The 18,860-nt window shown below is 32.3% G+C and overlaps 1 protein-coding gene across 5 annotated transcripts in view; it reads right to left on the bottom strand.

Moving 5' to 3' along the window:
• Positions 1–18,860, bottom strand: part of LOC139528146 (uncharacterized) — a 58,752-nt gene that overhangs the window by 23,810 nt on the left and 16,082 nt on the right. For 3 of the 5 annotated variants that reach the window (XM_071324001.1, XM_071324004.1, XM_071324003.1), the window contains one exon: positions 12,693–12,985. In XM_071324001.1, coding sequence (XP_071180102.1) covers positions 12,693–12,773 — 81 coding nt within the window. In that variant the 5' untranslated portion in view covers positions 12,774–12,985. Of the gene's footprint in view, positions 1–12,692; positions 13,075–18,860 lie in introns of all 5 variants that reach the window. The other 2 variants (XM_071323999.1, XM_071324002.1) reach the window with 2 other exon arrangements.

Raw genomic sequence — 18,860 nt, 5'->3', positions numbered from 1 at the left:
ACGTATTTAAAACAAAGTAGTTCTTACGTATTTAAATCAAACTTTATTATATGCAGAATAATTTTTTGTACGTTATATAGATATCAAATGAAAGGGTAAGGACTGCTGATCCTTGTAGAACACACACACATTTGACAGATGAATACAAATGATACAAATAGTTATGAACTAATTCTATAAAATTGAGGGCGTATATTGCCTGTTACTCAGATATGAAGTATCTAGTTTGGTGTATCCAAAGTTATAATATAATTAGTACAGTCTGATGTGTAAATAATGGTATACTTATCCCCCATATATATATTTGCATGCTGTTTTTTTTTGTGTTGACGTCCGAAATACTGCACTGTAGACTTACAGTTAGGGTTTTTTGCTTGTGAGAGAAACATGTTTAACCCCGCCACATTATTTATGTATGTGCCTGTCCCAAGTCAGGAGCCTGTAATTCAGTGGTTGTCGTTTGTTTATGTGTTACATATTTTTCGTTCATTTTTTTTACATAAATAAGGCCGTTAGTTTTCTCGTTTGAATTGTTTTACATTGTCTTATCGGGGCCTATTATAGCTGACTGTGCGGTGTGTGCTTTGTTCATTGTTGAAGGCCGTACGGTGACCTATAGTTGTTGATGTCTGTGTCATTTTGGTCTTTTGTAGATAGTTGTCCCATTGGCAATCATACCACATCTTCTTTTTTATATTAGCTTATTGTTCCTGCTTTCCGTAAAAAAATAATGGCTTTTCCATGATATTACACATGTGTATGTTACATTGCTCCTACCAAACAAATAATGAAGGTTAAGAAAACATTCGTTTATATGTATTAATGAAAGCATTTGAAGACTGGTACGATTGAAGTTAGAATAATGTGTCTTGGCAGAGTGGCATGTCTTCTTACAAAGTTATTTGTATCTTCTGAAAAAACGCGTCGAAAAATCTGACGCAGTTTGTCTAGTACAAAACGTGTAAATAACATAAAGCATGTTGTCATTCCAGGAATGTGACCCGCCGAATTATTACCGAGTTTGTAATAACATGACCAATACGACGGGTGCCTCACGTGAAATTCTTCCCGTTAGGGGTTTAGTATATTGATTGAATATAATTATCAGTTTTCACGACAAAAATCTTAGATTCTCTCTTGGCATTCCGGATTTCTCCACCATTACAGTTTGATAACCACGAAATGAACAATATTGTGCTGAAAGTTACGTTGAACACTAATAAATCGATATTTCGGTTTTAGCACCCAGACTAAAGGCATAGGGTTTGAAGATCGATTGGAAAAAGGCAACCGTTTCTAATCACAATGTTTCATAATCAAAATAATGCTTTTACTTTGAATACATGGAGGGCAAGGCCTCAACCTATATATACGTTCTCACAAGTACGAGGGTCAGGATGGGGTCAAATTTAAACCATTTTTCTCTTACTATTCTTTCTATTTTTGTGTTCATTATTCTCTATTCTGTAAACCCCCATCCACAGCCTCAGGTATAGACGAAGTGTCATATATGTGGTCTAGTAATGTCAGCAGTGTGATCTGCACATTTATCATTTTGTAGAAAAAGATGAACGGGTGGTGTTTATACATTGTTTTGATGCAAGATATGATACATCTTTTCTATAAAATCGATTGATTGACAGATTGTTGAATGCTTAACGTGTAGTGTCAAATAGTTCATGCATGCATGCACGGAACAAGAAGCTATTTTAAAACAATACATACCATGGGGAATACCTGTACATAATAAGGGTAGACCGGGATGAAGTGCGGTGAGCTTTTTATAAATCTTTAAAAACAAATAAAAGAAAGGATAAGACAAAATGGTACACATTCTCAAACGCCTATTTATCGGTAATAATACTTGAGGGTCTTGTTGGAGTTGATAGAGTATCGAATCACGGGACTGGAAAACGCAAAATAAAGGACAAAACATATAGCATATACAAAAAAAATTATAAAGAATAGAAAATAAAAGGATGATCAAATAGAGAATAATGAGCAAAATTATAAAGAATAGAAATGATGTTTTAAAAATTAAAAGAATACAAAATCGATGGACCATCCATCCAGACCATTATACTTTTGTAGTTGTCCATTTTTGATCAACATATTATTTTATTAGAATGATATAAAATGACCACACATTAATAACCTCTATGAAATGACACAGATTCAAATAATTTACAATCTTCGATTTGTTTAATTCATGTTAGCAAACAAGTGCCGCATATCTATCTGAAGTTGTTAAAATAATTATTGCTAATTATAACAAACGCGGCTTAACAGCCTTATCATTTTATGTAATGCACGCGTACGTTGATTGTAGGCCCCTAGTGTTACCACATGCCGAGAAGACTTCAAATGGAAACACAAGATTATTAATGACAAGACGTAGGACACTGATCTGTAATTTTGTATGATATGATCACTTGGTATTTCTCTCTATGTACGTGCAATGAAGATGACAGACAAGTGGAAATTAAAAGGAGGGAAGACAAGTTGAACATAGACGGGATAGTTTTCCAGTTTCGTTTATGAAACATTCATCACAGTTCAAGAAATTGGAGGTTAGTTTTGCTCAGTATACTAGAGGTGGGATTAGGGGTGGGGTCAAGGATATTGGGATCCCCTCATATATCCCCGACATATATGATCAATGCATACTAGACGTTTTACAAGTCTCTGTGTATGCCCCTTTTCAAATCCTCGATCGATCTGCATCTGCGAATATCAATTTGCATATTTTTCTACGATACTACTATTACTAGATTTATTTCACTTGACTGGGCGGAGTTTAAGAAGTTCGCTTATTTAAGACCAGTCCATCTATAGACAGGAGTTTTGGGATAAGATCATCAATGAAGTGTCCAGGTTTTTTTTTATATTGAAGATGGTATCTGAAAACATGTATATTTGCTTACTATTTGTATGGTTCTATCTGAGACTACTATATAGTAGTCTCAGGTTCTATTTATATTACTTTGTGGAGAATCAACATTATCATAAGTAAAAGATTTCGTTTAAATGTCGAAATTGTTTCTCAGATAAGAAGACATTTAATAGTTTTTAGTAATTAATTTACTCAGATTAGAAGACATTAGTAATGACAATGCCTGACATGATACTTGGGGCTAGATGAGACTCAGTTTTATTGTTAATTACCCCCCCCCCCCCCCCCCCATTTTAAACATCCCTTGTTCCGACTCTGAAGACTATGCCTTAAAACAAGGAATTGTATATTTAAATATAATGATTCCATGCTTAAAGTGAAGAATATATATAAAAGATTGGGTACATGTTTTCTTTTTTTAATTCATAAGTTTGAACGTAAATTTATTAGATAAATATTATTTATTATCTTTTAATTATTATGATAGTAATAATGTTTCTAATTGGTAATCTCATTATTATTTACTACGGGTGAAAGTTGAAGTAATCTTTAAACATTTAAAAAACAAGAATGTGTCCTCAGTACACGAATGCCCCACTCGCACTTTCATTTTCTATGTTCAGTGGACCGTGACATTGGGATAAAAACTCTAATTTGGCATTAAAATTAGAATGATCATATCATAGGGAACATGTGTACTAAGTTTGAAGTTGATTGGACTTCAACTTCATAAAAAACTACCTTGACCAATAACTTTAACCTGAAGCGGGACGGACTTTGGTAATAATGCGCATGCGTGGATAGAGAAAGACGTTCACTTTTGGGTTCTGAAAGAAGTTGAATTTTCCTAAATAATATACATATTTTTGTCAAAATTATATTAGAAATCATAACTATTGTGGTAAAAGTATACAATCATACGAAAAAATCAGATTTAAACCTAATCATAACAAAATCAACACCTGAAAATTTTTATGAATGAACAAGATTTACCGCTAAAGTAAATCACATGACTTTGTACACCGGAAGTAAACAAACCACATACTACTTTCAACTTGCTGAACTATATTTGTTACTAACAAGGCTTTTCATCAATCCTGTACTCCTGAGTTGCCCAGGAGACGAAGATCTAACTTGCCTTCTCTACTAATTCTATTTAAATACCAACCTTTTCACGAATCAATTTTCGAGCACAGACCAAAGAAATCATAAATAATTCAGGTATGTTTATATATATATTCATTATCTTGTCAATTACAGGCTCCTTATTTAGTATTTTTGATGCACAATCTAACTGCATAGTTAACAATGACAACTTTGTTAATCTCTCTAAGGCATCCCAAAATATGCTTATCAACTGCCACCAGTACAATAGATTAAGAATAACTCGAACACTGAAGGGAAAACCCGAAAATAAAGTAAAACTATATCTATGCCTCCTCCTTATTACGAACTCGTCGGATACCGAGACCAATCCTGGCCCAAGATCTCCAAAGTGGCCATGTGGTACATGCAAAAAAGCAGTTACATCTAAACACAAAGCTGTGTGCTGCGATAGTTGTGATATTTGGTACCATATAGACTGCCAAAATATACATTCACAAATGTACGAATGCCTGAACTCCAGCAACATTAGCTGGGAGTGCATTCAATGTGGAATGCCCAACATATCCACTTCCATTTTCAATAACAAGTCAATCATTTCACCAAATCCATTTGACAACTTAGCTACATCTAATACATGTACAAGTATTGACACTAACACACAGGTACCAAATACAAATTCATTACCACCAAAGAAAAATATTAAACCCAAAAGAAAACCTGTTACCAAACAAAAGTGTCAAAATAAAAAACCAAGATGGCCATGTGGTACATGCCTAAAAGCAGTAACCTGGAATCAAAAGGCACTATGCTGCGACAGCTGCGATACTTGGTTTCACATTAATTGTCAGAGTATTCCATCTCACATCTACGAGTGTATGAATGCTAGCAATATTAGCTGGGAATGTACAAATTGTGGAATGCCAAATTTCTCCACTAGCTTATTCAATAACCAATCAAGCATATCATTAAATTCTAGTAGTAACTGGAGTATGAGTGATACATCTCTCAATAACAGCTTAGGTGCTCCTCAGGCATCTTCATCGCCTATGACTAAGACTAAATCAAAACCAAAAGTCAAAACATCACAAAAAGCCACTACTAAAAATCATAAACCTATCAGGATACTTAACATTAACTTTCAATCAATACGAAATAAAAAAGAAGATCTAAATCAGTTAATTGATTCATCTAAACCTGACATAATCATAGGCACTGAAACATGGCTAGACAAAAATATATCATCATATGAATTCTTTTCATCAGAACTATTTAATGTCTATAGATCGGACAGACCACCAAATAAAAATAACCAAAGTCATGGAGGTGTACTTATTGCCATTAATAAAGAACTTATAAGCACAGAAGTAAGTGAACTTAAAACTGACTGTGAAATAGTTTGGTCTCAAATAAACATGACTGGTAGTAAGAACTTATTAGTAGGTGCATATTACAGACCACCATCAGATAAAGAAACATCTTTACAACAACTAGAACTATCACTTAGTAGAATTAACCAATCATCAAATACTAATATCATGGTTGGTGGTGACTTTAACTTAGGTCATATTGACTGGTCTATACCTCAGGTCATACCCGGTAAACCGGATGCTGAACATCACAATAAACTTTTAGAACTACTAGAAAATTTTAACCTTCAACAAATAGTTAACACACCAACTAGAAAAGAAAGAATACTAGACTTAATCTTAGTTAACAATCCAACAACTGTCAACAAAGTAAACACACTACCACCACTAGGACTAAGTGACCACGACATCGTCTACATAGAAACAGACACTTGGCTTCGAAAAGTTAGACAACATCCCAGAAAAATACTAAAATATGACAAAGCAAACTGGGAAAATATAGAAGCAGACCTACAAAAAACACTAGAAGAGCTTACTATTATGAACAATAACAACAATAGTACTATTAATGAAATGTGGGATTTATTTAAAAACAATATCACAAAATCAATAGATACAAACATCCCACATAAAATGTTAACGTATAAACATCGACTTCCCTGGGTGCACAACAAACTCAGAAAAATGATAAATAAAAAGAATAAATTGTACTCTAAAATGAAAAAGGACAAAAAGCATATAGTAAAATATAAAAAACTAAAACAACAAGTTCAACAAGAACAGAGACGTGCATATTGTACATATATAGAAAAAATGATCCTTGACCTTCCAACAAATGACCCAGACCTAAGTTACAGCAACCAATCAAAACCAAAGAAACTCTTTTCCTATATTAAATCAATCAGAACTGACAATAGTGGAGTTTCTCCCCTAAAAAAAGAGGGCCAATTAACAACAGATACAAAACAAAAAGCCAACATTTTAAATGAGCAGTTTCAATCAGTCTTTACCACTGAAACAACAGATAATATGCCTGATAAAGGGCCAAGTCCCCATCCAGTCATACCATCACTCACAATTACCACACCTGGCATACAAAAACTCTTACACAACATCAATCCGCACAAAGCCACTGGCCCAGATAACATCAGCGGCAGAGTACTAAAACAACTTCAAAACATTACGGCACCAATCCTCACCATTATTTTCCAAAAATCACTTACAACTGGCTGTATACCATCCGACTGGAAACATGCAAATGTCGCACCAGCATACAAAAAAGGGGAAAAATACAATGCAGTCAACTACAGACCAATCTCTCTCACTTGTATCAGTTGCAAACTAATGGAACATGTCATTACTAGACACCTAATTAACCACCTAGAAAAAAACAATCTATTATACGACCTTCAGCACGGCTTCAGACACTCTAGATCATGTGAAACACAACTTCTATCTTTCATACAAGAACTAGCTTCAAATTCAGACAATAACACCCAAACAGACCTTGTGATTATGGACTTTGCCAAAGCCTTTGACAAAGTCCCACATCAAAGACTCTTATATAAACTACATTTCTACGGTATTCAAAATGAAACACTTAACTGGATCTCAGCCTTCTTATCAAACCGCACACAAACAGTTGTCCTGGATGGAGAGTCATCAGACATTGCTCCAGTTACTTCTGGTGTCCCACAGGGAACAGTTCTGGGTCCAGTTCTATTCCTGGTGTATATTAACGACCTACCAGAATATTTGAAATCCAGTAAACTCAGACTGTTCGCTGACGACAGCATCATATACAAAAGCATCAAATCTCAAGAAGATTGTGATAGCCTTCAGGAAGATCTTGATGCTGCCGCAAAGTGGGAAGAAGACTGGCTGATGGCTTTCCATCCAGACAAATGTACAGTTCTCACTGCCTCAAACAAGAAAAATACCATCAAACACGACTACATTCTTCACGGCCACACACTAGAATCTGTCTCCTCTGCAAAATACCTTGGAGTAACACTGCAATCAGACTTAAAATGGACACAGCATACAAATAACATCATTGGTAATGCTAATAAAAGCCTAGGCTTTCTAAAAAGAAATCTGAAAACATCCATTACAAACATTAAGTCTCAAGCATATCTAGCACTTGTCCGACCTAAACTAGAATATGCTTGTTCGGTTTGGAACCCTCACACTGCTGAACAATGCAATAAACTTGAGATGGTTCAACGTCGGGCTGCTAGATATGCCTGTAATCGTTATCATAACACCAGTAGCGTTACAGACATGCTCAATACTTTAAATTGGCCTACTCTACAACAACGCAGACTTAAAACAAGTCTGATAATGTTTTATAAAATTGTTCACCAAATTGTCGCTGTACCATCAACATTACTCATACCAACAGACAATAGAACCCGACAATTTCATCCACAAACTTACAGACATATACTTACATTTAAAGATTGTTACAAATATTCATTTTTCCCGTATACTATTACACAATGGAATGTACTACCTCCAAAGGTAGTACTTTCTCCTACTCTAAATATTTTTAGAGAACAGTTGACACCTACTGTTCTCTACAATATAGAACAGTAAACTTAGTAGTTATGTAAATAGTTTTAACCACAAGTCATGTTAGTATTTGTTTATTTTTTGGCACTCTTATTTTGTAAATATTTATTTATTATTATCCTACGCATGCGCAGCAGTTAGTAATCATCAAAAATCTGATGGATAACTGGATACCATAAGAAGAAGAAGAAGAAGGACGAACGGACGGACGGACGAACGAATGGACGGACGAACGGACGGACGAACGGACGCACAGACCAGAAAACATAATGCCCCTCTACTATCGTAGGTGGGGCATAATTAAATGTTCGCTTTCTTCACGCTTAGTCTTAGAACAGCTGTTAGGACACACTAGCTATGAAATTGTTGCATAGAAAGATGGAACATGTACCTATTTTTTGAGCAAAAAGTGAAATATACCCAGGGGCGGGACCAGCCATTTTTAAAAGAGGGTTCTAAACATTTGTTCCAATTTAAAACCATTGATCGTCAAAAAAAGGGGGCGTTCAAAGCACGGAACCCTAACTGGCTCCGCCACTGAATCCAAAGGATATTTATACTCATGTCTACATAAGTCTATGAAACAATAAAACACCGTTGCGAAAAAGAAATAAACGACCAATAGACTATTTTATGTAAAAAAAAACTAGTTTTGAACATTTTCATAAGTACCTAAAGAACTGTACTCACACTCTTATGCAATCTGTTTGGCATACAGAACAATTGACAAAAAGTCTCCATCTTCATGGATAATATGACCATTTCAGTCAAAATATAATACGCTGTTCTTTGTAGGTCACCAGACACTTCTATCAAAAGGAATTCATAAAGAAACACAAAAGTTTAGAAGGCAGACAAAATGACAGAAGTTACTACAACCACAGAGAACATTAGTGAAGGATACATTTTTAGAAAAATCTACAGAGGTAATTTAAAAGATTAAACTTTTAACTTGCTTGCAAGAAATATCTTAGAATGCTGAAATTAAGAATCATAATTGTTGTTTTATAAAAAGTGTTCTTTCTTATCTCATCGCAAAAGGTTTTGAAAGTGCTAATATAATTCATATTTTGACAATTATAGTTCGGCCGGAATTGTTATTAGTGAATTAAAAGTCATTATTTTAAGAATGCGTGCAATGTATCGGTTACTCTATGAAAAGGAATATATTATGAATTTTAGAGCGAGGGACTGGTATGTGATGTGCAGTTGTACAATCATTTGCATATCTTATTTATACGGCGATCAGATCCGGCTGCTCCTTTAGTCCTTGTACATCCCTCTGAAACATTTGCTTACTTTACAAGTTACAGTTCGTTTTTGACAAGGTTAGTGTAAGATGTTGCATGGGTGGCATAACTTTTACCAACTTGAGTTATGCCCATTTATAAACATAAAAATTGCTGGATTTTTCGCTTCTGTTCTCTAACTTTAGTTTGCCTCAAGCAAATGTAATAAATCGTATACACAATGCATATTACCATAAAACACAGATCAAGGTTTAAATTGAGTGGCATCAATTCTACCGTTCTTGAGTTAAGGCCATTTATAAACATAAAAAATGCTGAATTTTTCGTTTCCGTTCACTAACTTTAGTTTGCCTCAACCGAATTTTAAAATCACAAATCAGTCTTAACTACTTTCATCGTGTACATGTATCTGAATGTGGAAGTTGACACGTGTATATTTACGAGCGGGGGCATTTGTAGCCCATAGACACATTTTCCAATTTTTTTTTATATGCACTGTATTTTTTATTTGATCTTTCAGATAGCTTTGGTTGAACGGAATAATGGAAACATGTATTTGGGAATATTAGAAGATAAAATGTTGACATTTACAAAGATAATTGTTCGAAAAGTTAAGAAGAGTTTGAAGATGAATAATTCCAACTACAGATCTGTATGTCACTAAAAGATCAGATTACTTAACGATTAGTACCAGTTGCATTATAACGAAGCTTGTCTCTTGTGTGAAAAAAAAACAAAATTATTCTAACAGATGACCAGTGACAAAACATTGAACAAAATCAGGATTATATAAGCAAACAAAAAAGACTTGTATTTTTGAACTGTTTGTATGCCATCACATGAAAAATCGAAACGATAAGGAAATTGATTTTTGGCCATATAGCAATTCTATTGTTTTACATGCATTCTGAACTGTTCCGCTAGAATATTTGTGATAAGATAAACTGGACAGAAATTTTTTTTTTGGGGTGGGGGGGATAATTTTCACTCATTACAGATTTCAGAAATTAAAAAAGAAAATTTCAAATATCATGTTGCCAAAAAAAAGAGGGGGTATATTTTTTGGGGGTGAGGGTTCAAATAGCAACGGCATAGTGTATTGCACAAAAGCATAAAATAGAGGTAAATTTATTTATTTATTTTTATTTTTTTTTGGGGGGGGGGGCAATTCGCAAACAGCATAGTGTATTGCACAAAAGCCAAAAATTAAATATAAATTTAAAGGATATAACCAATTCTAAGTTTTTTGGCTACCGTTATTCTGTGTCAGAAACCTATATTGCATCAAATATTTAATTACAATCCAAATTCAGACCTGTATCATGCACGAACATTGTGTCCATTTTTGTCCCAAATGTTTAGGATTTGACCTCTGCGGTCGTATCCAGCTGCGCTTGGCGAAGCAATTTATTGTATCAGTTTGTCTGTAATAAATAAGACCGATGGAATTTTCTTTTAAATTATTTTTATTTTTTATCATGAGATATTTTGAAGATTATTTTTATATAGAACAAAATTCATATTGAATGTAGAATAAATTAATTCTGTGTCTCAGCCATACAGATAACTTTACTTCAAAATAAATTTATTTTATATATTATTATAATCCGAAATCGTATTGAATGTAGAATAAATTTATTCTGTGTCTCAGCCTCACCATACAGATAACTTTACTTCAAAATAAATTTATTTTATATATTATTATAATCCGAAATGACATTGAATGAAGAATAAATTTATTCTATGATTTTCTCCAACTAATAATAGATATTATGGCTCTATATAATAAATTTATTTTAAACATGATCATATACAGTAAGCACCATGCATTTAGAATAAATTTATTCTATGTTGCATCCTTTACAGAGAGTTGACTAAAAATGGACAGCTAAGTGTAGAATTCAGTATAAATTTATTTTGAAATGTAACAAATAAATACAAATATAACAGAATTATCTTTGTTTTTCATGATTTTTTCTCAAATACATGGGTTATAGAATAAATTTATTACGTTCTGGTCCGAATTTGGCCTCTAATTGCACTTGTCAGAATTAAGAGTGAAAAAAGAGGAAAATTGGTTTTTTCCTTTTTTATTCTGCTCTCAGTTACAGATAATTATGTTTGGAAATCTTAATAGTAAACTTCTTTCTTTTTGAAATTACTGACATGGTATATTTTTTTATTTTTTTCCAAATATTGAAAATTGAATGTATAATACTAACAAATACTAACAACTGTATAAATATGATATTTACTAATGTTAACGAGGCCGGGATAAGGTACCGGTACTTGATGTTTTAAAGTAACAAATGTACAGATTTCAATAAAATATGATAAATTAAAAAAAAAAAAGTTATCATAGCAGTTATTTCTAGAAAAGATGCGTTCAATCCTTTTGATTTCAAACCAAATACTTGTAATTTTTAGTTCAACTTCAAATTTCTTAATTCAAGATCTTGCATATGTATCATAAAGTGATACGTCGCATTGAAATCGGTAGGCTTCAAATGGAGTTTCGACAACAAGGTCGATTACAGTGTTGACCGAGGAGAAAAACACCTAATAGACCAATCAGATTCAAGTCTTTGTCGAAATGCAAATTAGACTATAATCATTGTAATGTATTGCTTTTTAACTTCTCCTAGGTCAGTTTGAGTGATTAACAATGGTAATTTAGTGTAAAAGAGGCGAAAGTTTAGGGACAGTCAAACTCATAGATTGAAAATAGCCTGACAACGCCATGGCTTAAAAGAAAAAGACAAACAGACCAATAATAGTGCACACAAGACACAACATAACAAATTGCTTTAGATGATATGTGGTAACCATTGAATGAGTATTTATACTGTAAAATACAAAGCTGTTCTGTAAACAAATAAGACTTGAATTTTTAATTTAAAAGATCATTCTAATACATTCAACTTTAAATTCAGATTGCTTTAAATTCATAGAAAGGGTGAAAAATCAAAATGTAAGTCGTTCCACAAACGCTATGCTGAATGGATTTTATTTATGGATCTTTATAGTTCAAAATTGATGCACAGATATAGGTTTATGTCAAAAGATGGAAGACAAAATGCACTGTTTGGTGAAAATGCATGCAGGTTTACATGTATTTGTCAATAAACTACTATAAACTTATCTTGAACTTCTTATTAATTGGAAATAATCATTAATAGAAACTCTATTCATATTGCAGATCTATGTATTACTGACAGGAACATTTTACAAAAACTAAATCTCGACTCTTGTGATGTTTGTCTTCAGTTATAGCTTAAAGGACAATGCAATTTCTACATATATTTGACATTTGTTCAAAACTTCTTGCTGTGTCTTTATTTCTGTTTTCTGTAGTTGTTGGATAACGGTCAATTGGTAATCCATTTTTTTGTTTATTCAAACAAAAGTAAATCTATATTAGTCATGTGAGAAGTCGTCAGATAAAACATATCGCAATATTTCTTAAAGTAATTAATTTTACAATGTATATATGTAGCAAACCTTGTACATAACATCTTGAATCTTCGAAAACAAGTTGAATTTCTCTGTAAGCCCTTCCCCATTCTTCCAATTAAAAACCATAGAATGTCCAGTTATAAATTTGTTGGTATTCTTGCGGTAGTAACTCTCAAAACATGAAAAACTTTGTTGTTTCACATGTACAGTAATTCCATCTTCATCTCTGTATAGTTCGCACAGAGTAGGAATATAAAAGTTTCCTGAAAGAAGTATAACCTCTTCAAAGATATTATGTTAATATTTGCCTCGTAAGACATACGTTTTGTCACATAAGTCTAATTAGTGTCACTCACTCAAAAGTTTGAAAGTCAAATCAAATAAAAATTTGAAGAGAATTAACAACCAAATATTATTCAAATACCTCCTAGGTGATCTTCATTTTTTGGTTAGAAATCCCATTGTGTTTTGAATAATTCAACATCTTTAAGAAGTACATTTTTGATAAATTGACCATTTCAATAATATTTGATGTAAGTACAAAAGTGCTGACTAATGGTGTATGCTATTCGTGTAAATGAAACGTCAAGCAGCAGTGGCAATTGATCACCCTTACTCTAGAAATGTTTTGAAGATTTGATTAGTCAGGTATTTCATGTGTGACTTTAAAACTTATTGTTGCCTGTTTTTTTACCGCATATTTGATTAAGTTAATTGTTAGAGTGGAAATTTTAAAGTACAATTGTATCTAATCTACACTTTTCCTACGTAGAACAAAGATTGTACAGATGAGATTTAGGTTTTTTAAGCGACGCGTAGCGGAGCCAGGTGAACGGAAGTGCACGACATGAAAAAAAAAGTTTTACGTAGGACATAAGTTATGTAAAAAGCAGTTCATTCCATTCAAAAGTAAAATAGGCAAATTATTACATTTTATTCATTAATTAGGCATATCACATTATCTTTATTGCTAACATTAGGTTACAGAAAACGTGTATGTTGAAAATTCAGTTTGAAGAGAATGACTATAATGTTTTATTAATACTGCAAATCATTCATTCTTTTGCTGATTTTACAATTTTCATTTGGGTCAGTTCTGAACAAAAGTATATATTATACATGTAGATGAAATCCAATTTGGTTAATTTGACCAAAAACTTCTTTTTTATTATACAAAAGGTTAGATAACCAAAAAAAAAACGGAAAGTCTGTAGTAAAATGACAAAATCAAAAGGTCAAACACATTAAACGAATGTAAACAACTGTCATATTCCTTAACTGGTATCGGTATTTTCTTATGTAGAAAAGTATGGATACAGATGTTCCTATCGTAAATATCTAGATAATCAAAATTCAAAACCTGAACTTCAGTTTTTATTTTACGTTATACCAAAGATTGTACAGATGAGATTTATGTTTATTAAGCGACGCGTAGCGGAGCCAGGTAAACGGAAGTGCACGACATGAAAAAAAGTTTTACGTAGGATATAAGTCATGTAAAAAGCAGTTTTTATGTTACGTTATACCGAACGAATGTTCATCATGTTCACGTCCTTATAATAACAATTTTGCGTATTTTTTTTAATTGTACGCCTTTCAAGCATTCTACACACCAAATATAGTTAACAAAAGCAAGTAAACATACACTGGACGAAAAAGTTTGATGTTTGACACAATTATATACAATATTAGTAAAAATTACAGATGTCAACGAGTACTCGAGTATCGTCAGAAGTACCGAGTATCGATTACAAAAAAGCTTCAATGATAGTCGACTAATCGGTTTCGATTTAGAATGTTGTTGTTTTCTTGTTTTCTCGTTTTTCAACAAGAAATGTTTTTATTGAGAGCGCCTACTGGGAAATTATATACATGTGTTAATCAAAATGATTAAAAAAAAATAATAAACTATGCGAATGTTTGTGGTTAACTGTCATTTAAATTTTTTCCAAAGGAAGAACAAGAGCATTTTCCAAGGCTTACACTTTTGGCTAATCTTAGTCACTTTCCCCACTTCTGTTCCGTCAAAGCATATATTTTCATCAGCAGGACTGTTAATTACCTAACAAATTTGAGAAATTGCTACGTCCCAGAAAATCTTTACAAACCAATATTTTTTAAAAAGAATAAATTCGTTGCACTCTTTTTCGGCCCTCAGAAAATGATTAATAGCATTAGTTAAATATAATCACCGCTCCTTTGTTGATTAAATGTGTATTGTTTAACTGTTTTCTATAGATAATTATTAATTATTTGATTAAATTACTATCAGTTTACATAATTAGTACATACAGTAAATGAGCTATTTATTTTGTTAAAAAAATTATATGAATATTATCTAGCTTATACAATTATTTTGAGGGTTTTACAATTATAAGACAATACCCACAATAAATAAAATCGGTAAAATTTGGGTTTCCATTTTGTAAATGTTTTACCGAGAGAGTACTCGAGTATCGCTCGGTAAATTCACCGAGTTATCGATTAGTAAATTTTCACTGAGTTGACATCCCTGGTGAAAACAGTGCAGAACAATGCCAAACAGACTGCTCTAACCTGGTAAAAAGGGTGTAAAATGATAAGGAAGCTGAAATCATATCTTCTGTAATAAAGTTTTATTCTAAACCGACCCTCATCATCACTGTTTAGACGTAAGTCAAGATGGGGCGGAATATGATGTATATCTATCGTTTCCATATTAAAAGTCCGATATGATAAACCCGTTCAACATAGTCACAAAACTTCGAATTTGTATTGAAATAAAATTATCTACATTACGATACATGTACGTGATTTTAGAAGATTATGCTAGTTTTGTTTAAATTCTTCAAAAGAAGCTTCATAATGAACATGACGTAATCCACTTTATACGAGTAAGGGAACGAGCCAACAATTCAATGGCGTTGATTTTCTATATCTATTTTCAACGAATGATTTATCCCTCCAAAACGAGACACTATGCGTTAACAGATGATAAATTCAATCATTTTACACAGTTTTGTATTTTCAGATTAATAATTAAAACTGGAACTAATGTTGTTACACGTGTATGATTTAGCACACACAGACTATGCATTAAGAACAAACTACGCTATCTAAGTAATACAAGTTTCTGTATAATTTCAGAGAAATATACCTATGTTGATTCCGTATTATCTGTAAGATACTACTTTTGTAAATTTCGAGGACATAGGTGAATCGTCATTTAATGTGTTGTACAATAGATCCTTTTTATAGGCTTGCATCGAAAATTTGTTCAAACCATGCATACTCCTTGATAATATAGAGTTTTTAATCAATGAAATTCAGCACATATATAGTATGTTTGTGTCAAAAATATGTTACAAGCTACTCCAAATAATTATGACATCTTGAAAGGCTATTATATCAATTTTCTTTGACGCCATTCATCGACGTCATAACGCCGAACTCATATTTTCAGTTGGACTTTCAGAGAGAATTTACTGCTTTATCATGTTTATTGAATCGTTTAGCTGATTTATCCCAAAGATGCTTCATTTTGGGAGTATAAAATATATTTTTGAACCAAACTCGGTAAAATTTGACTGACCTGAATTTCCTGATATTATAAAACAAAGGTTCCGGAAATTAGGGTCTCAAAAACTTTACCGAGTTTGGTGCAAAAATCGTTTTGTAATCTCCTAAAAAGACATCGGATAAACGTTTTGAAAAAAGCAGTCGACAAGTTCCTGCCTCGGATGGAATTGTAAGTAATAGTAAAAGTTCAATGATAAGTTAATATTGATTTTAAAAGGCCTCCGAACAAAAAGGGGTGTTCAGATCCCAGAGCCCGAAGGGCGAGGGGATTTGAACAGCCCTTTTTGTGAGGAGGTCTTTTAATGTAAATATTAACTTAATCATTGAACTTTTACTGACTTACAAACCGTCAAAAATATATGAAAAGTACATAAAAAGCACTTGCAGAAACCTAATTCCCCTGAACTGGACGAGTCTAAATATGTTTAAATTAAATGATAGTCAAACAGTACTCAGACTGGTATATACAATTAACGGTTACCAAATTGAAATGAAAACGGACCAATTTAATGGCATTATTTATTTATGATAAAAAAAAAATTAGCATCTAAATAACACCAAATGATAGTTTTACAAAATTAGGGGGTAAATTTATATTTTTTAGCCAACTTTTCAAAATAACGATTTCTTATTTAATAAATTAGCAATCAAAACCCCCGTACAGACCTCATTTATAACTGACCAATGAATATTATGCCCAACAACTTCATGCTATATATACTTGATGTTTTTGATCTGTCAATAATCATGAAATAGAATCGTAAAGATCAGACCTTAGAAATCAGTAAGTAAACTCTTCCAACAATTAGCTTTTTAAACAGCTTGTTTAAGAACTTTTAATCGGACAGTCCTAGATGCATAAGGTCCTTCACAATATTCATCCGGCAAATGTTCCTTTTGTTTCTGAATTGATAATTTTTCTACATTAAAATACATGCGAATGCAAAATAATTAGTGTTGTCTATTCAGTCCAATCAATTAATAAATCTTGCTTTTTTTGTGTTTTTTTTTTAAATAAGAACTATGCATGCAAACTTCAATGAATAAAACCGTATTGAACTAGGTTTCACTGTCCCAATCAAAACGTGTTGGGTGAGATATATTCGCAAGTTCAATATATTATATGAAAACAAACACTTTAATTTAGTCGTCCGTTATTCCCTTTTCGTGTCTAAATGAAGCAAAAACACCTGAAAAAAACTTTTATCTTTCTTAGTTTTATCCTTAAAAAAAATCATATGTTATAAATCGTATTTAAACATTAGATAAGATTAATAGTAAAAAAATATCTAAAACTTTTGAATAAGCAGTCAGTTATGTGATAAACTGAAGAGACCCCCTCCCACCCCCAAAAAAAAAGAAAAGAAAAGAAAAGAAAACAACATGAAAATTTAAATGAAAATTGTAAATTATAGCATTTTGCAAGATCTTGTCTTTGTGTGCCAAGTACTAGTACTGTAACAGAAATATTAATCAAATTGATTGATTGTTGCTTGCTTTAAGTCCAGTAGCAAATTTTTCATGCCTGTTACTGAATATAACACATAAATTTTAAATACAATAGGTAGGTCGTAAAATAGGTGCAAGAGTTTTTAATTTGATTCATAAAATCTACCCTGAAGTCGATCATCCATGTTTCCGTGTAGTTTACATATCAGATGCCTGGTGCAGTGAGAATTCCAAGCTATCTTAACCTTAAAAAACCATTAGAGGAAAATATGATTTACACACGAGTTGAATGATTGGAATGTGTAAACAACAAGAAAAGTCAGCTTAATCTTTTTAAATAATTATAAGTCGCATGGCTGATTTTAACAACATTTTTGTGACTTTTGCTAGAACAATAGTAGATGAAAAAAAAATATATCAAAACCGATTAGCAAGACAATATTAAAAAAAATGAAACGCTCAAAATAAGTTGAATCTTTTTTATAAATTATTGTCAACCTTTTTTATAATTTTTTCCCCTTTTATGACAACTATTATACCAGTCTGAGATATAAATAAACTTCAAACAGCAAATGTTGTCACCTAGACGAGGGAGCCGTCATTGTATGCTTCAATATATGAGTTATTGCCACTCAATGAAGATTGTTTTTCTGATGTAGTCCCTCCCCTGTTAGTTTTGCTGGAAATTATACAATGTAACCCCTGATGTGTACTACGACAACGTTTTTTTTAATATAAAAAAAAAAGATTAAATGCAAATAGAAAAATGATGGAAGAAATGCTAAGATTTACGCATAAAAATTCAAATGTAAATAAAAATGAAATATATAAAAATTGGAAAACTGTTTGAGACTATAATCAACTGAGGACAAATTATTATAAATCACTTCATGAAGCTGATTAATTTATTGCTCCTTTGTGTCCAGTGGCAAATATGTCATGCATATTCACGACTAGATTCAAAGTGGATCAATTTGAAGCAAATGTTCACAAATTTAGAGTGGCACTTTTTACAATAAGGCAGAGCGTTCGCTAGAGGTAAAACGTATGCCGTAATAGAATAGATTTGAACACTAATGATCGAACTCGTAAGTTATAAAGCCCCCCTTCCATTTTTTTCTCCACGATAGACGAATGTCATATACAAAACGTCATGAATTTACAAACAATAACGGCCACTATAAGCAAATGAGATATGGACTTTTT

This window comes from Mytilus edulis, chromosome 6 (genome assembly GCF_963676685.1).
Source record: "Mytilus edulis chromosome 6, xbMytEdul2.2, whole genome shotgun sequence".
Taxonomy (NCBI): domain Eukaryota; kingdom Metazoa; phylum Mollusca; class Bivalvia; order Mytilida; family Mytilidae; genus Mytilus; species Mytilus edulis.
The sequence above is the reverse complement of the archived record's forward strand: the minus strand, read 5'-3'. Positions and strand labels throughout refer to the sequence as shown.